This window comes from Lithobates pipiens, unplaced genomic scaffold (assembly GCF_037356315.1).
Source record: "Lithobates pipiens isolate NorthernLeopardFrog02 unplaced genomic scaffold, aLitPip1_a1.2 Scaffold_199, whole genome shotgun sequence".
NCBI lineage: Eukaryota > Metazoa > Chordata > Amphibia > Anura > Ranidae > Lithobates > Lithobates pipiens.
Genome location: NW_027507770.1, coordinates 79,275 through 99,536, shown reverse-complemented (window position 1 = coordinate 99,536; position 20,262 = coordinate 79,275). Strand labels below are relative to the sequence as shown.

The following is a 20,262-nucleotide window of genomic DNA, read 5'->3' as shown; positions in this document are numbered from 1 at the left end:
ACGGATCCGCCTGAGCCAAGGGAGGGAAGCAGAGGAACGGATCTGCCTGAGCCAATGGGGGAAGCAGAGGAACGGATCTGCCTGAGCCAATGGGGGAAGCAGAGGAACGGATCTGCCTGAGCCAATGGGGGAAGCAGAGGAACGGATCTGCCTGAGCCAATGGGGGAAGCAGAGGAACGGATCTGCCTGAGCCAAGGGAGGGAAGCAGAGGAACACATCTGCCTGAGTGTGTCCAGGAAATGTGGGAAAAGCTGATCTAGAGGCATCTGAGATGTTATTAAAGGGGAACTCCACTGAATCTCATTATTTCTGGCTGACGAAGGTGTGAGAGAAACAGAAGATGGGAGTTCAAATCTATTATCAGCTCTGGAGGAAGGAAAAGCCTCAGTCTCCACATCACAAGATACAGAATTCTGCACTCACCTACTTAGCAGCAATCACTGTGGAGAAAATCATCCTCAAACCTCATAGCACTTTATCTCAGTCTGGGGGGCATTTATCAATTTCTGTGAAAACAAAGGAAATGCAAATCCGGGGCAATGACAGATAATTTTAATGAGACAGATAATGAGACAGATCATAAGACACATCATGAGACAGATTTTGATAACATTGTATCTTTCTTCATACATTGTTTGGGGGGCTCTTTTCTGGTCAGATTAGATCATCCATGGAAGTTCTGACTAATGGTCTTTTCCCGCTCCTCAGTGTGGATTCGGAGATGTTGGTGGAGGAAGGCTTCTCAGTGGTCAGTGTTGACGCCAGCGATAAGATGCTGAAATACGCCCTAAAGACACGCTGGAACCGGAGGAAAGAGCCGGCATTCGATCGATGGGGTATGGCTTGTCCTGTGTCCATGTCCTCTGTCCGCACCCTGTGTCCTCTGTCCACATCCTGTGTCCTTTGTCTGTGTCCGTGTCCTGTGTCCATGTCCTCTGTCCGTGTCCTGTGTCCATGTCCTCTGTCCGCATCCTGTGTCCTCTGTCCACGTCCTGTGTCCTTTGTCTGTGTCCGTGTCCTGTGTCCATGTCCTCTGTCCGTGTCCCAGTGTCCTCTGTCCGTGTCCCAGTGTCCTCTGTCTGTGTCCATGTCTTTGTTCTCTGTCTGTGTCCTATGTCCATGTCCTGTGTCCTCTGTCCTCATCATTTCTGTATGTTTCAGTGATTGAGGAGGGGAATTGGCTGACATTGGATCGGGATGTCACTCCTCCGGGAAGGGGATTCGATGCTGTTATTTGTCTGGGGAACTCATTCGCTCATCTTCCAGACTTTAAAGGTAATTGATTTCCTAACAATATACCAGCATCTAGCTTCTACCTGTATTGTGTGCAGGGCAGCCATCAGAAATTTTGGGGCCCCTTACACAGCTTTAGACTGGGGCACCCCGGACCTGACCACTAACATTCTCCAGGGCCTAGTAGCCATCTCACCAAGACCTTCAGTGCACCCACTTTTATTTTGCCACTCCTACAACTTGGTGTATGAAAATGAAGAGTGTATTCCAAGTCATCAGTGCTTTCAAGATTTAACAGTAAGCAATTATATTTTTGCCAAAAAAACCTGAATCCTGTCACCATTACATTTCACCTCTCCTTCCTTTACATGGCCATTTCATTCCACTACAGCAAAGAGACATCCCCATCCCGCAAAGAGACATCCCAATCCAGCAAAGAGACATCCCCTACAGTAAAAAGACAGCCCTGTCATGAAAGAGACATCCCCATCCCACAAAGAAACATCCAAATCAAAGCAAAGAAACATCCCTTACAGCAAAAAGACAGCCCTGCCATCAAGGAGACACGCTCGTCCCGCAAAGAGAAATCCCAATCCAGGAAAGAGGCATTCCCTTCAGCGGGAATGTCCTTCATTCCCTACATTTCCTACACGAGGATAGTGAGCAGCGACAATGCATACCTCAGTGATACTGTTCCTCTTGTCTTCCAGTTGTAGCACACGCTTCATGGAAAAATGGACAGGGCACTTGAGGCAGAACAGCGGTAGGAAGAGGAGGACTTCCTTGCCTCTCAAGGCCACCTTTTCCTGTGGGCCCACCAAACATAAAGGAAGAAGAGGAGGATTGTGTCAGCATGGACGTGGAGGATAACACTCAGCAGCAGTCTTCAAGGGATGGTTTTCAGTCCCCAAGAAACCCAAGGAGTATGTGGCTGGGAGGAAGTTGTTCCTGATCATGTGACCCTTAGTGACCCAGAGCACTCAGAATCAAATGCCTCTGCAAACTTACGCTGCATGGCATCCTGATTTTGCAAAGCCTGCGAAAGGAACCCAGGATTCGTGGTATCAAGGAGAGGGATCATTACTGGCTGACAACCCTTCTTGTTCCACGTTACAAGGGTAAGGTTGCAGAACTCATCCTGCCCTTGATGAGGGAGCAGAGGATGAAACAACATCTTCAGGATGCCTTGAAGAAAGGTTTGTGCAATGAGGCTTCGTTCAGTCAGAGGAAGAGTGGTGGAGAAGGTGGATGGCTGACCGATGCCTTTAGAACATTTTTCAGTCCTCGGCGCCAAGGTCTGATCGGTTCAAGCAACCATCACCAGTGTCTGCATTACATGGTGCAGGAATATCTAGGGGCAAGAGCAGACTTGGAGAGCTTTCCAACAGACCATCCACTGGGTTACTGGGTCTTGAGGATGGACCACTGGCCAGAACTTACTCAAAATGCAATTGAGCTACTGGCCTGCCCTGCATCCAGCGTTCTTTCTGAACGCACCTTCAGTGCTGCTGCAGGGTTTGTAACGGATCGTAGACCGCGCCTGTCCACCGACTCCGTTACAAATGAATCAGTCCTGGACCAGCAGCTACAGTATCAAGCACCGGATGCTGATGTAACTGATTCATTTTTCTATGGATGTGGGATCCCTTGTAGACTGCCTATGCTGAGTGACTATCCTATTCCTCCTCAATCTTGATGATGCTAACTGACCAACAATATTTTTGGTTTATAGTACCACCACCACTGCCTAAGGCCCCATTTTCTACTGTCCCTGTTTAACAGGGGCATGTAACTAAGATTTTTGATCTATTAGTTCACAGCAGGGCCCGTTCCAGCTGTTGTGCTTATTAAGGAAAGTTTTCCTGCACAGTATTTATAACTCAGTAATTTTTAACAATGATATTTTTAATATACAAATTCAATCTATTATCACCACAGTCTAAAAATATGACATTTATTCACCAGACATGTAATCATACAAAAATAGTTATATATATTGGTTGACATAAACAAACGTTACATAAAATATTAAATACCGATTGTGTTACATAAAATCTTGAATATCAATTTGAAACATCCGCTAAATTGGAGTGTAGTACCTTTGATGTGATTCAACAGTGATAAACTTCTCTGTAGAATCCATAACCTTGTAAAATGATAATTAGACAGAACGTCTGTATTTCACAAATTCAACCGTTACTATGCTGCAGGTAAGTAAGTGGTTAACAGCGTGAAATAAAATTGGACGTTTGTTATGTCATAAAATGGAAACTATTCAAAATAAAAAATATATATTGAAAATTGAATCTTTATAGAAAAATCTACAAGGCGGTTATTGATTTGGGAGAAAAATTATCAATTGTAAAATACTCAATACATCAATATTTAAGAGAACACAAATGAATATGAGATAAAATCAACACGACATAATTACCCATTCCAAAATGGCTACTGGTCTGAATTGCTGGTTACCAGAGTTTTTAGAATGGCTGCCGTGGCTTTCAAGATGGATACTCTTAAAGAGGAATTACTTCTTCTGACCTCCGAGTTCCAAAGCAATGTTCAGGAATCTTCATGAATGTAAGCCCTTGTACACACGGTCGGATATTCCAACGGAAAATGTCCGATCGGACCATGTTTGTCGGATAATCCGACCGTGTGTGGGCTCCATCAGACTGTTTCCGTCGGAATATCTGACCGACAAAGTTTGAGATGTGTAGAAGAATCCATAAAAACGACAATAAAAAAGAAAAATCCACCGCTCCAGGCTGATCCACCAAGAAACTGGCCACTCCAAACAGATAGGGGTCCCAGGTGCAGGCTGATTGCACTAGCCAAATGAAGGAACCGAAAAAACTCCGGATAGCCGCACTCCGGATCAGGTAAAATAAGTTGTGCCTTTATTATTTCCACCAAAAAACCTTCACATCATATGAGTTACAGCAGCAAAGGGATTTCACGCTAGCGCTAATTTTAGCGTGAAACGCGTCAGCATTCCCTGTTCTACATTCCCTTTGCTGCTGTAACTCGTATGATGTGAAGGTTTTTTGGTGGAAATAATAAAGGCACAACTTATTTTACCTGATCCGGAGTGCAGCTATCCAGAGTTTTTTCGGTTCCTTCATTCGACAAAGTTTGAGAGCTGGCTAAAAAAGTTCGGACAACATGATCCGATGTGCATCAGTTCCGATCATGTGTAGCCTAGTCCGACGGACAAAGTGCCACGCATGCTCATAAAATCTGAGACAGAAGCGCTCGGTCAGGTAAAACTACCGTTCGTAATCGATATAGCACATTTGTCACACTGCAATGTTAAAAATTCTTTAATGCAGCGCATTCTCTTTTTATTTATGATACTACAAGAATTAAGTTGTTTTGGTGCTCATATTCACTCTCATTTCTCCAAAACTTATTTCTTTATTCTTTTTCCTCATTTCATGAATATAATATTTTAATTCGTCACATCTCCCCAATCTTTTTTTTTTGTTTTTTTTTGTTTTAAATTTTTTGGTTAGTTTTTTTAATCAAGGACAGAGCACTGGAAGAGGCCATGGAGGAAGAAGAAGAGGAGGGGGTGGAGGAGAGAGGTGTGTCACAACCAATAGTAGCATTTTGGAGGCGTGGTGGCGGAACAACCTCCAACACTACTGCACCTTGTCCTGCATCCTTCCCAGCTGCCAGAAGAGTGACCCAATGGGCCGTGAAAGACGGGTAACGTCCCTGTCCATGCCTGCTGGACCATGAGTCAGCGGTAATATGCACCTTACCGCTGACCGCCCTGTCCAGCGAGGCAAGGACATTGCCTTCCACATGCCGGTAGAGAGCCGGAATCGCCTTCCGTGAGAAAAAATGGCATTTGGGAACCTCCCACCGAGGAACCGCACATTGTACAAACTAATGGAAGGGGGCCGAGTCTACCAACTGAAAAGGCAGCAGTTGAAGTGCTAGCAATTTAGCCAAGCTAGCATTCAACCGCTGGGCATGTGGATGGCTGGGAATGAACTTCTTTCGACGGTGCAGCAGCTGGGGCAGGGAAATTTGCCCTGTACAATCTGACCTCGGTGTACCGATAGCAGATTGCTCGCAAGTACTTGGCTGTTAAACACCTAATTCTACACCTTCATTCATCTCAGTGCAGGTTTCAGAGAGGACTGAAGGTGTAGTGGGATTGGAGATCCCAGCTGATGAGGAGCAAAGAGAAGTCCACTTTGTTCTTTGGTGCTGCTTTGCCAAATGACCCTAAGCCTGAGTGAGAGAGGATGAGGATGATGAGGACGGCTTGGTCATCCACTCTACCAAGTCTTCGGCATGTTGTGGCTCAACACGGCCAACTGCCAAGAAAAGGATGAGCGTGTCCCACAGCCACGTGCTGATGAGGATGCACCGTGTCCACGACCAGTACTGTTGCCTCTAGACACAAAGCCTGCTTGCCTTCTTTTTTATTGGCTTGTGACTGTCTGCCTCTCCTTGTTGGCCTTCCAGACATACTAATGGCCTGCAAGGAGATGTAGCTGTACAAAGCTGGGACATATATATATATATATATATAAAAATATATATATATATATAATTATACTGCAGCTAGCAGAATCAACTGCCTGCTTGTAGTATTATTAGTATGAGAACACCAGCAATTGTCTTCAGGTAAAGCTTTAGGTGCACACTGTGCAAAGGACACTAAAACAAAATAGTGCAACTCCCTGCCTGTATTTGTATGAGAACGCCGGCAATTGTATTCAGGTAAAGCTTTAGGTGCACACTGTGCAAAGGACACAGTACAGTAAGTGAAAACAGTGCAGCTCCCTGCCTGTTAGTATATTAGGAAGAGAATAACAGGAACGGATCTAGCTAAACTGAATACAGTGTATAAATATATATATACAAAACACCTGGGATGCATATATATCCTCTACACACTGTAACTGAAGCTAACTGACTCGCCTGCCTATTCTACCTAACTTAAATCAAATGACACAGTCTCTCTGTCTATCTCTCTCCACCACCACAACACACTACACAAGGCCGCCATGGCTGGCGGCCTTATATAGTGTGGAGAGCGTACTAAACCCCCTGAGACAGGGTGGCTTTGGCCAATCATGGCTCTCTGTTTTTTCTGCTCTGTAATTGGCCAAAGCATGCAGGTCATAGTGCATGCTTGGCCAATCAAGAGCCAGCAATGCACTGTGATACCCCAGTGAATTATTTGCTGTGACGTGCCAATCAAACTCGGCTCGAACGCCCATAACGTTCGGAATTCACCGAACGGGCAAACAGATGATGTTCGAGTCTAACACGAAGCTCATCCCTGGAAGTATGACATGTTTTATTAAAACAAACAAAATGATCCTTTACAATCACTTTAAGCAGCCAGGTGAGAGTGGCTGGCCTCTTAAACAGAATACATGGAGAGGTAAAATGACAGACAAACATTACTGCATATACTTGACACTGTATAATCTGTAATCACAGTGGGAGTGATCTGTATAATCTGTAATCACAGTGGGAGTGATCTGTATAATCTGTAATCACAGTGGGAGTGATCTGTATAATCTGTAATCACAGTGGGAGTGATCTGTATAATCTATAATCACAGTGGGAGTGATCTGTATAATCTGTAATCACAGTGGGAGTGATCTGTATAATCTGTAATCACAGCGGGAGTGATCTGTATAATCTATAATCACAGCGGGAGTGAGATGTATAATCTGTAATCACAGCGGGAGTGATCTGTATAAAATGTAATCACAGCGGGAGTGATCTGTATAATCTATAATCACAGCGGGAGTGATCTGTATAATCTGTAATCACAGCGGGAGTGATCTGTATAATCTGTAATCACAGTGGGAGTGATCTGTATAATCTGTAATCACAGCGGGAGTGATCTGTATAATCTGTAATCACAGCGGGAGTGATCTGTATAATCTGTAATCACAGCGGCAGTGAGCTGTATAATCTGTAATCACAGCGGGAGTGATCTGTATAATCTGTAATCACAGCGGCAGTGATCTGTATAATCTGTAATCACAGCGGCAGTGATCTGTATAATCTGTAATCACAGCGGCAGTGATCTGTATAATCTGTAATCACAGCGGCAGTGAGCTGTATAATCTATAATCACAGCGGCAGTGAGCTGTATAATCTGTAATCACAGCGGCAGTGAGCTGTATAATCTGTAATCACAGCGGCAGTGATCTGTATAATCTATAATCACAGCGGCAGTGATCTGTATAATCTATAATCACAGCGGGAGTGATCTGTATAATCTATAATCACAGCGGGAGTGATCTGTATAATCTGTAATCACAGCGGGAGGGATCTGTATAATCTATAATCACAGCGGGAGTGAGCTGTATAATCTGTAATCACAGCGGGAGTGATCTGTATAATCTATAATCACAGCGGGAGTGATCTGTATAATCTATAATCACAGCGGGAGTGAGCTGTATAATCTGTAATCACAGCGGGAGTGATCTGTATAATCTGTAATCACAGCGGGAGTGATCTGTATAATCTATAATCACAGCGGCAGTGAGCTGTATAATCTGTAATCACAGCGGCAGTGATCTGTATAATCTATAATCACAGTGGGAGTGATCTGTATAATATGTAATCACAGTGGGAGTGATCTGTATAATATGTAATCACAGTGGGAGTGATCTGTATAATCTGTAATCACAGCGGGAGTGATCTGTATAATCTGTAATCACAGCGGCAGTGATCTGTATAATCTGTAATCACAGCGGGAGTGATCTGTATAATCTATAATCACAGCGGGAGTGATCTGTATAATCTGTAATCACAGCGGCAGTGATCTGTATAATCTGTAATCACAGCGGGAGTGATCTGTATAATCTATAATCACAGCGGGAGTGATCTGTATAATCTATAATCACAGCGGGAGTGATCTGTATAATCTGTAATCACAGCGGGAGGGATCTGTATAATCTATAATCACAGCGGCAGTGAGCTGTATAATCTATAATCACAGTGGGAGTGATCTGTATAATCTATAATCACAGCGGGAGTGATCTGTATAATCTGTAATCACAGCGGCAGTGATCTGTATAATCTGTAATCACAGCGGGAGTGATCTGTATAATCTATAATCACAGCGGCAGTGATCTGTATAATCTATAATCACAGCGGGAGTGATCTGTATAATCTATAATCACAGCGGGAGTGATCTGTATAATCTGTAATCACAGCGGCAGTGATCTGTATAATCTGTAATCACAGCGGGAGTGATCTGTATAATCTGTAATCACAGCGGCAGTGATCTGTATAATCTGTAATCACAGCGGGAGTGATCTGTATAATCTATAATCACAGCGGGAGTGATCTGTATAATCTGTAATCACAGCGGCAGTGATCTGTATAATCTGTAATCACAGCGGGAGTGATCTGTATAATCTATAATCACAGCGGGAGTGATCTGTATAATCTATAATCACAGCGGGAGTGATCTGTATAATCTGTAATCACAGCGGCAGTGATCTGTATAATCTGTAATCACAGCGGGAGGGATCTGTATAATCTATAATCACAGCGGCAGTGAGCTGTATAATCTATAATCACAGTGGGAGTGATCTGTATAATCTATAATCACAGCGGGAGTGATCTGTATAATCTATAATCACAGCGGGAGTGATCTGTATAATCTATAATCACAGCGGCAGTGAGCTGTATAATCTATAATCACAGTGGGAGTGATCTGTATAATCTATAATCACAGCGGGAGTGATCTGTATAATCTATAATCACAGTGGGAGTGATCTGTATAATCTATAATCACAGCGGGAGTGATCTGTATAATCTGTAATCACAGCGGCAGTGATCTGTATAATCTGTAATCACAGCGGGAGTGATCTGTATAATCTATAATCACAGCGGGAGTGATCTGTATAATCTATAATCACAGCGGGAGTGATCTGTATAATCTGTAATCACAGCGGCAGTGATCTGTATAATCTGTAATCACAGCGGGAGTGATCTGTATAATCTGTAATCACAGCGGGAGTGATCTGTATAATCTATAATCACAGCGGGAGTGATCTGTATAATCTGTAATCACAGCGGCAGTGATCTGTATAATCTGTAATCACAGCGGGAGTGATCTGTATAATCTATAATCACAGCGGGAGTGATCTGTATAATCTATAATCACAGCGGGAGTGATCTGTATAATCTGTAATCACAGCGGCAGTGATCTGTATAATCTGTAATCACAGCGGGAGTGATCTGTATAATCTGTAATCACAGCGGCAGTGATCTGTATAATCTGTAATCACAGCGGGAGTGATCTGTATAATCTATAATCACAGCGGGAGTGATCTGTATAATCTGTAATCACAGCGGGAGTGATCTGTATAATCTGTAATCACTGTATGAAAGCCACTGTTACGTTGTCATGGGACCAACCGGGCCCTTATGTGGTGGTAGAAGCTGACCCACTGGAGGAACATAACAGGATTAAACTGGTTCCGGAAGATCGCACCCACTAGGGCTTTACTGAGAAGCGGGGGCCAAATTCCGGAACGTTACCAGCCATCCAATCAGCCCGAGGCCTCAAATGGTGATTGGGAAAGTAAATACTGCCACCTCAGTGACAGGGGAAGACTTAATGCGGAAGGAAAATGGAAGAGAGACTCCTGTCCAGTGCCCAAATCTGTCCCCCCCAGATGGGAAGAGAGGATTAAAGCTCAACTAGCAGAAAATGTTCTCCAAGAATTACTTGAATGTGGGTTGTGCCCGGAGTGCTCAATACTGAACTTCCCAAGAAAGAGCTAGAAGAATCCCTCCGTGTGACCTGGAGGACCTTGGAGAACAGTTGGCTGAGCTGAAAAAGTCGGGGGTCATTAGGGAATCCAAGAGCCCTTATACCTCTCCTATTGTGGTGGTGAGAAAGAAAAATGTGTCCCTCCAGATGTGTATTGACTACCTAACTTTGAATCTGAGGACTATTCCAGATCAGTACACAACCCCTTGCATAGAAGAGGCCCTGCAATGCTTATCAGGGGCTAGATGGTTCAGTGTTCTGGATCTGAAGAGTGGATATTATCAGATAACCATGCATCAGGGGGACCGAGAGAAGACGGCCTTCATCACTCCTCTAGGATTATTGTAATTTGACCGAATGCCACGGTGGTTAACAGGGGCCCCTGCCACCTTTCCGAGACTGATGGAGAAAACAGCGGGAGACATGAATTGGATAGTGTCAGTGTAGATATCATCGTTTTTGGCGAAACGTTGGAGGAGCATGAAGCTCAATTTGGAGAAAGTTTTCCAATGATTACACACTAAGCCCTTGTACACACGGTCGGAGAATCCGTCGGAATGTGTCCTATCGGACCGTGTTGTCGGATAATCCGACTGTGTGGTATGCATTGGACTGTTTCCGTCGGAATATCTGTCGGACCAAATTTTCCAACATGTTGGAAATATTTTCCGACCAACTGGTCCGATAGGATATACTCCGATCATGTGTAGAGAATTTCGATTGGACAAAGTGCCACGCATGCTCAGATCAAATTCCTACATCAAAGCTATTGGCTACTAGCCTGAACGTAGTCCCATCGTAACGAAATTACGTCATCACGTTCTGAAAGATCGGATTTTTCGACAACTTTGTCCGACCGTGTGTATGCAACTGTTTCGGACAAAATCCGACGGATTTGGTTGTCGAAGTGTTCGACCGTGTGTACGGGGGCTAAGGGTTAGAAGTTGTTATTAGAGAAGTGTCAATTCTATCAGACTTCAGACATCTTGGACATGTAGTCTCAGCCAAGGGAGTAGCTACTGATCCTCAGAAGTTGGAGGCTGTTACTTCCTGGCCTCGCCCAAGCATTGTCACTGAATTGAGGTCATTTTTGGGTTTCTGCTCATACTATAGAAAATTTGTGAAGAATTTTTCACAGACTGCCAAATCTCCGAATTACTTATAACAGAAGCAAACGGGTGATGACCTGCAGAAGGCCCACACTGGAGGCCCATGGAAGCAACAAGAGTCAATTCAAGAGCAATGGACAGTGAAATGCAAAAGAGCCTTTGAACGCTTGAAAAGGAGCCTTATTGAAGCACCTGTCTTGGCCTATGCTGATCCCTCTAAACCTTACGAATTGCATGTGCATGCTAGCAGAGATGGCCTAGGGGGAGTGTTGTATCAAGAGTCGGAGGGAAAACTCCACCCTGTGGCCTATGGGAGTCGCAGTCTCACTCCCCCTGAGAAGAATTATCTGGTACACAAATTGGAGTTCCTGGCCCTCAAGTGGGCTTTAGTGGACAAGCTAAGAGATTTTCCATATGGGGCCATGTTTGTGGTGACAATGCATAATAACCCGTTGACTTACTTGCTGTATTCCTGTATTCCTCCGGACATCAGTGGTTGGCTGCTCTGTCTGTCATGGTTATGCAGTAATCTTTCTCTGTCAGCTTACCTTTCCTCATGTGTTCAGACTAAGAGGCCAGCCACTCTCACTTGGCTGTTTTTATAACCTCTCCTCTAAGTGTGGCTCCACCCCAGGCCTTATCAGGGAACCCTATATTAACCTGTGCACTGCAAGCCAGCGGTGCTGATCAACCATTGTGTATTCATTGTGTGTTTGGCTTCCTGTTTCCTGCTTGCCGTGTGCTCTTCATTTGTCTCTGTTACCGACCTTGATGTGTTCTCAACTATTCCTGTCTGCTTGTGACCCTGACCTTTTTAGCGTGTCCTCGGCTATTCCTGATTGCCTGTGACCCTGAATCTTTGGCGTGTACTCTGTTGTCCTTGTCTGCTTGTGGTCCAGACTTTGGCTTATTCCCTTACTATCCCTATCCTCCTGTTGCCTACAGTGGGCGTGAGATAGGGGACCCTGGGGGTCTCGACCTGGAGCCAGTTGCAGCCCAGTCCATCCTCACCACTAGAGGCTCTGGTGAACACCTGCTGGCTCTTAGACTCCGCACCCTAGGGAATCTTGCGATCTACCCCAGTGGGATTCGTGTTGGTGTTCCAGCGGCCCTGCCTTTCTTTACCACCCAGACCTCCATCCACAGCAGTCAGCTGTAGGGTTCACTACCTTGCAGTGCATACCTGATCCCAACGGTGTGTATCTGTCACCTCGCCTCAGGTGGCCTGACAGTTTGATCAGCCATGGACCCAGCTGACGTGCCGCTTCCTGCAGATGATCCATTACAGGGCTTAGTCCGTAGACTTGAGACCCAGGAATCGCATCAGACCCAAGTGATGCGATTCCTTTGGGATTTGGTCTCCTATTTTGCACAGGTTCAGACCTCATTAGGATCCCCGGTTCAACAACCTCAACCAGTCACAGCCACACATTCATTACAACTGCCAGCTCCGGGCCGCTTCTCTGCGGACTCCAAGGCCTGCAGGGGATTCCTTAGCCAGTACACAATTAATTTTGAACTCCAGCCCCAAAATTTTCTGTCCAATCGGGTGAAGGTAGCATATATTATATCCCTCCTGCCCTGTGAGGCGTTGGCCTGGGCTGCTCCTCTGTCGGAACTGAATGATCCAGTGTTTTCTAGCCTACCTGATTTCTTGAAACTTTTTCGGAATATCTTCGAGGAACCGGGTCGTGTCTCCTCAATGGCTAGAGCTCTTTTATGTCTCCGTCAAGAGTCCACTTCTGTGGGACAGTATGCTCTTCAGTTCTGTATCCTCACAGCGGAATTGAGCTGGAATAATGAGGCCCTAGTTGCAACCTTTTTACATGGCCTCTCTGATAGAGTGAAGGATGAATTAGCAGGAAGATCCCTTCCTGCTGATCTGGACAGTGTCATCACCTTGTGTAACCAGATCGATATTTCAGGAGAGGGCCCTGGAAAAAAGACGCCAGCACTCCCCGTTCTTTAGGCAGCCTGAGCCCCCAGTCCCTTCTCTTCGATCCGAGGAGCACCCCCTGCCTACCGAGGAACCTATGCAGTTGGGCCGGACAAAGTTATCTCCCGAAGAACACGCTGGGCGCAGAACTCTGGGCCTATGTCTCTATTGTGGGGCCAAAGGTCATTTCCGTGACACTTGTTTCCTTTCTACGGAAAAAGCTCAGGGCTAATACATCTGGAAGGTGGAGTATTAGATCCTGAGATATCACCTTCACCTTCTCGACTTCTCCTTTCTGTATTCCTTCATGACGGAGCTTCCTCTCGTTTGGTCTCGGCAGAACTGGATTCCAGAGGCACTGCCAATTTCATGGATTGGGAAACTGCATCTTCCATGAGACTTACCCTTTTGCCCCTTACAACACCATTGGTGGTCTTGGCGATTGATGGCACTGTTGTCCCAGGGGGCCCTATCCGCTTCCAGACCCTCCCTGTTATGATGTCGGTAGGGACACTCCACCGGGAGTGGATATCCTTCCTTGTCTTACCTAAGGCTTCATCTCCTATCATATTAGGTCTTCCTTGGTTATGGCTCCATTCTCCACACGTTGACTGGACAGCTGGACAGATCCTGGCTTGGGGTTCCTCCTGTTCCTCTTCCTGCCTACTCAAGGGTACCCCAGAAAAAAACTTCCTGTTGCCACCATCCCAGTATCTTCTGCTCTTCCCGCTGTATATAGCAATTTCTGGGATGTGTCCTGCAATAGTCGGACTGATGTACTCTCTAGATCATGTGGCACTCTGCATGAGGAGCCCACCCATGAACCTGAGCCGATAATTTACTCCAGTTTGCATTACCATTTACCTTTTCCTGTCCCTAATCTCCCTTGGATGCACAGCCAGGCTAACTTGTCTGCAAGTTCCACAGTCGCTATGTCCTGTGATGTGATTGAGATACTATTCAGTAGGCCTCTGCATGAGTTATGCCTGTCCAGCCCATGCCCAGTGAGCTTCCTGCTTTTTCTTATTCAGGACCTTCTGTAACCTGGTCTCACCCTACTACTACTATGTCCATTCAAACCTGTCTAAGAGGCTCAATCCATCCTTTGGATAGACTGCCCCATTCAGAGTTTTCAACCTTTGTTTCAGGACTCTCTGCATTCTGCTTGTGTTTCAGCTATCCAGCTTGACTCCTGTGACACATCACCTTCTAACCAACCTGGTCTCAGGGATCCACTGACCTCTGCCCAGTCATGATCCTGTGCTGGATGTCCAGCTCATCTTTAAGGGTCTGGGGTACCCTGCTCAGACTCCTGATGGTCTTCTCATGCCCTTATTCATTCCTAAGAAGCCTTTAGTCCTCAGTAAGTCCTCTTGTCCTCTCCCTACCTCAGTTCCGGTCTCTGAGGATAACCTAAAGTACGAGGTTAGTCAAGTTCTGGATTCCCGGTGCTGTAGAGGCATTCTTCAGTGCCTCGTACATTGGTACGGGTTTAGTCCTGAGGAGAGGTCTTGGATCACTGCATCTGAGATCTTTGTGCCTCGTCTGTTGAGGTTGTTTCATCTGGAGTTTCCTTTAAGCCTGGGCCCAGGTGGGGGAGGGGGAGGCCGCTTAAGAGGGGGGTACTATCGTGGTTATGCAGTAATCTTTCTCTGTCAGCTTACCTCTCCTCATGTGTTCAGACAAAGAGACCAGCTACTCTCACCTGGCTGTTTTTATAACCTCTCCTCTAAGCATGGCTCCACCCCAGGCCCTATCAGGGAACCCTATATTAACCTTTGCACTTCAAGCCAGCGGTGCTGATCAACCATTGTGTATTCATTGTGTGTTTTGGCTTCCTGTTTCCTGCTTGCCATGTGCTCTTTGTTTGTCTCTGTTACCGACCTTGGCGTGTTCTCGACTATTGCTGTCTGCTCACCTCCTGACCTTTTGGCGTGTCCCCGACTGACTATCCCTGTTTGCCTGTGACCCTGAACCTTTGGCGTGTACTCTGTTGTCCTTGTCTGCTTGTGGCCTTGACCGTGGCTTATTCCCTTACTATACCTACCCTCCTGTTGCCTACTGTGGGCTTGAGTTAGGGGACCCTGGGGGTGGCAACCTGGAGCCAGTTGCAGCTCAGTCCATCCTCACCACTAGAGGCTCTGGTGAACACCTGCTGGCTCTTAGACTCCGCACCTTAGGGAATCTTACGCTGTACCCTGGTGGGATCTGTGTTGGTGTTCCAGCAGCCCTGCCTTCCTTTATCACCCAGACTCCCATCCGCAGAAGTCAGCCGTAGGGTCAACAACCTTGCAGTGCACTCCTGATCCCAACAGTGTGTATCTGTCACCTGGTCTCAGGTGGCCTGACACTGTCTGAGTTCTGGTTCAGTCTGAAATATCGGCCAGGAGTGGGAAACCGAGACGCTGATGCTCTTTCCAAAAGACTTTACGCCATGAATACTGGTCAGAAGAGTTGGGTCCATTTGCCAATGAAGGGAGTACTGGCTGTATGCCATGGAGTAGAACATAGGCATCAAGGGGCAACAGGGACTGAAGCTGTGGGGGTCACTCCTGCTGGAGTGCCAAGACATTACTGTGATTTGACACAAGTGCATAGTAAAGAATAGCCTCAATTAACTAGCGAGGACATGAGGAGGGACCAACGTGAATACTCATTGAGTAGCCTTATAAAAAAATCCTTGTCAGGTTGAGATCCTCAGATGCTGTTAAGTAGTTCCCTTGATGGAGCTAAAGTAGTTCATAAAGAATGGGAATGAATGCGGTTAGAAGACGGTTGTCTACCGAAAAGGCCCATCTGAGGAACCAGAAGGTGTTCGCCAAATGTTCCTTCCTGAGAGACACCGATTAACAGTGTTGACTGCTCTCCAAGATGACCATGGCCACTTAGGTCCAGATAGAAACTTTAAGTTAGAGTCCGAAGAATCGGGGACCAATGGAGCTGGTGTTACTAAAATCAAAAAAGCTGCGCTATACAAAATAAAAATATAAAAATTTAATTAAATTACAAATAGTCCATATATTGTGTCAAACCAATTAAGGCCAGATAACGTGATCACAAATAAATAAAAAATCATAAAGTCTCTGAATTATGAAGACCGCGGTGCACATGCATGAACTCCAAAAGTGTGCCCGATCACCCAGAAGTAGATTGTGCTTACCAAATAGCAAGCATTAAAGGCGATCGGCTAAACCCAGCCTAGAGCCTCTAAGCTTGCAGATGTCCACACCTCGGATAGGAACCACATATAGTTAAAAGCTGCGTCCACCAAACAAGGTCTGTACGCTGTCAAAAATGGCTCTCTGATACCGCCCGTCCTCGCCGAGCTGGTGTGCATTGATTTCTTGTGCTTGGAACCTGGCTTGAGTAGGTGGAGTAATGTCCTGATTGGAACAGATCACTTTTCTCATTATGCTCAGGCTTTCCCCACTAGGGATCAACAAGCCAGTACTGTAGCAAAGACCCTAGTAGAGAGGTTTTTCATTTATTACAGACTGCCTCAGCGTCTACACTCAGGTCAAGGTGGGGATTTTAAGAGCAAGCTAATCCGAAGGTTGTGTGAACTCTTGAGTATCAAAAAATCCAGAACCACTCCTTACCATCCCCAAGGAGACCCACAACCTGAGCATTTCAATCGTACCCTAATGAACATGTTAGGAACCCTTCCTTTGGAGAAGAAACAACATTGGGGAGATCACATTGCTGCAATGGTTCATGCTTACAATAGCACAGCGAATGACTCTACTGGATACTCCCCCTACCGGTTGATGTTCGGCAGGGAAGCTCCTTCGCTAGTGGATTTGGCTTTTGGGACAAAGATCACACAGCCCAGGCCTCTTACTGAGGGTACGTTGATAGACTTCAAAAAATGTAAAGACTGCCTATGAGAAAGCTAGAAAAGCTTCTACCACCAGAGAACAGAGAAACAAGTAAAACTTTGATCTCAGTGTAAAGCCCCATACACACTATCAGATTTTCTGCTGATTTTTGTGTTCAGATTTACCAAAACCATGTAGTGAAGGGCCGGCCTGATTGCATACACATTGAAACTCCTAAGGTTTGACCTCATATTATATGGTTTTGGTAAATCTGAAGACAAAAATCTGCAGAAAATCTGATAGTGTGTATGGGGCTTAAGGGTTCAAGACCTGCAACCTGGAGATCGGGTGTTGTGCAATCTGGGAGGGCCTGGGAAACATAAGCTGGCTGGTCGATGGCACTCCCAGCCCTATATTGTCTGTAAAAGATTACCACCCAGTGTATCAGATCCACCCTGAAGGCTAGACTGGCCCCCTGAAAACTTGGCATTAAAATCGTTTGTGCTTATATCCAAGGCTGTCAGAATGCCTTCATCCCCTTGCACAGAGGCCTATCAGACTCCTACCTTGAGGCCTGGGATTGATCTGGCCATGAACCCATGCCTCCATATAAGGAGAGTGATGAGCAAGAACTAGCCCTTGATTAGCTATGGGTTCCCCCCTCTGAAGACGACCCTACCCCTCGTCAGATTTCAAGGGGAAACCGTGAGGAAGCACATTCTGACCGGAAGGCCCGATTTCTTCTTCCTGAAGTTGGAGCCCCACCCTACAAGAGGAAAGGAGGAACTTAAGATGGAACTTAGTGAGACATCTAATGTACCGCTGACCCCCCAAGGATCTGATGATATTTCATTGGGCCTGTACTCTGCTCTCTTACCCCCAAACAAATTGGCTCAACCCGCTTGACACAGCTGTGTAACAGTGTTAATGTGAAGCTTAACCACTTCAGCCCCGGAAGATTTTACCCCCTTCCTGACCAGAGCACTTTTTGCAATTTTCGTTGCTTTAACTGACAATTGCGCAGGTCGTACAACGTGGTTCCCAAATAAAATTGACGTCCTTTTTTCCCCACAAATAGAGCTTTCTTTTGGTGGTATTTAATCACCTCTGCGGTTTTTATTTTTTGTGCTATAAACAAAAAAAAGCGACAATTTTGAAAAAAAAAATTTTTTTTACATTTTGCTATAATACATATCCCCAAAAATATACATAAAACATTTTTTTCCTCAGTTTAGGCTGATACGTATTCTTCTACATATTTTTGCTGAAAAAAAATCACAATAAGCAATTGATTGGTTTGCACAAAAGTTATAGCGTTTACAAAATAGGGGATAGTTTTATGGCATTTTTATAAAAAAAAAATTCTGAGTTTTTTTTTTATCATGACTGCAACATTATGGCTGACACATCGGGCGTTTTTAGGACCATTGTCATTTATACAGCAATGAGTGCAATACAAATGCACTGATTCCTGTGCAAATGACACTGGCAGTGAAAGGGATAACTACTAGGGTGTAGGGTTTACGTGTGCCCTTGGGAGTGTTTCTAACTGTGGGGGAGCGTGGCTGTGTATGACACGTCACTGATCTCTGCTCTGATCACAGGGAGCAGAGATCAGTGGCACTCTGACTATGCAGAACAGGGAGATGCTTGTTTACATTAGCATCCCCCTGTTCTTCCTTTCTCTGAGGCCATCGCGGGTATCCCCACGGCGACCGAGTCCGCGGGGCCCGCGATCCGACTCATGGAGCTTGCCACTGGCGGTGTGTGCGCGCCCACTAGCCGCCTCTTAAAGGGCCACGTACAAGTACATGATTCTGCCTGTACGAACCCTTCTGCCGATGTATTTCGGTGTGAGGCGGTCGGGAAGTGGTTAACAACCAGGAACAATACCACAATAACAATGTGCATATAGTATATCTTGACTGTTACCGGGGCGTCCTTTGTTCCACCTGTTAGGAGAATAAATAAGCTTCACACCACTACCAATTATGATTAACCAGAATGTAACTTTACTGAGACTGGTTTAAAACAATGGTTACAATAACTATATCAACATCAAAACTTAATGTGATAATGCAATTGGCATTCACAAGTTATTAACACTTAAAGATTCCTTGAATAATCCATGTAAGCACATCTCCAAGTGGGACTAGTGTCCAGAGTGACAATGCCTCGACTCTGGGCACCTTCCCACTTCCAGTATGGCCGCACTGAGCACACTAATGCAAAGTTATCACAGTACAGTCAGTACAATTACTCAAGGGCTTCCCCCTGAGGTATGATGCAGTCCTTTGCTACTGTAAATGAAAGCTAAAGTCTCCCAGTGTAGAGTGTAATCTTTGATCTTCTTTCTTCTGCTAGCTATTATACTGCAGTGTTTGTAATCCAAGGGTTTAACAAATACTGAAGTGGTATACAGTGGAGAGTGGCAACAATTCCTGCTCTGCAACACACTTATAAATGTCTCCGGTGTAGATATCCCTTAACCGCCAGTCACCTATCAGCGAAATATAGGCTTGAGGCCTGATTGAGCCCAGTCTATAGGGATGATACCTCTCCGTGTGGCACTACAGGTCTCAATAACTCTGTAGGATGAGTCTAAATGTGTTAGGTGCATTAAATAACTTCTGGGCATCAGCCCTCTCACCACACCAGGCCTGGAAAGCTGGAAACCTCCGCTCCGGTTCTGTGTCCTGCTGCCAGCCAGCACCATCACGCTGCTCCTCTCTGCAAGATAACCGGGACCCTCGCTTGGCTCCGTAAGATGTTCTGAGTCCTCAGATCTGGTCACACAGCTTCTCCAGCACTCTGTAGTAAGGCACAGTCAATGAGAGCTGTTCCGCTCCACACAGTCTAGAATACTCTTGCAGAGATCCTTGCAGGCAGACCATGCATTCAGAAGAGAAAGAAAATGGCGGGCCTTTTATTACCTACCCAGCATGCAGTTCAGCCACTCAGGCCGCGTACACACGGGCGGACTGTTCGTCCAACTTTGTCCGCTGAACAGTGTTTGGGCGGACAGTCCGCTCGTGTGTGGGCGTTCAGCGGACAGTTTCAGCGGACAGTTTGACGAACAAGGTTTTTCGGAAATTCTGAAAAACTGTCCGCTGAAACTTTGTTTGAGCGAACAGTCCGCTCGTGTGTAGGCTTGTTCGACAAACTAAGTTCCGCGCATGCTCAGAAAGGCTTAACACGCCGAAAGCTATAATGCAGTGTATAGGACGTCGTATTTTTCGTCCCGTCGTACGTGCCGTTCACGTCATCGCGCACGGTTTCAGCAAACTGTTCGTACGTCGTGTGTGGCCATGTCCGTCCATGCTAATTTTGAGCGGACTGTTTGCCGAAACTGTTTGACGGACAAAGTTGGGCGAACAGTCCGCGCGTGTG

General features: G+C 45.7%; 1 protein-coding gene across 1 annotated transcript in view; it reads left to right on the top strand.

Annotated features, from left to right (window-relative positions):
- The first annotated feature begins 655 nt into the window (after positions 1–655).
- The window catches only part of LOC144000271 (glycine N-methyltransferase-like), a 35,212-nt gene continuing 15,605 nt past the window's right edge, over positions 656–20,262 (top strand). The window contains exons 1-2 of the mRNA XM_077494002.1: positions 656–836; positions 1,162–1,275. Coding sequence (XP_077350128.1) covers positions 671–836; positions 1,162–1,275 — 280 coding nt within the window. The 5' untranslated portion in view covers positions 656–670. The remainder of the gene's footprint in view (positions 837–1,161; positions 1,276–20,262) is intronic.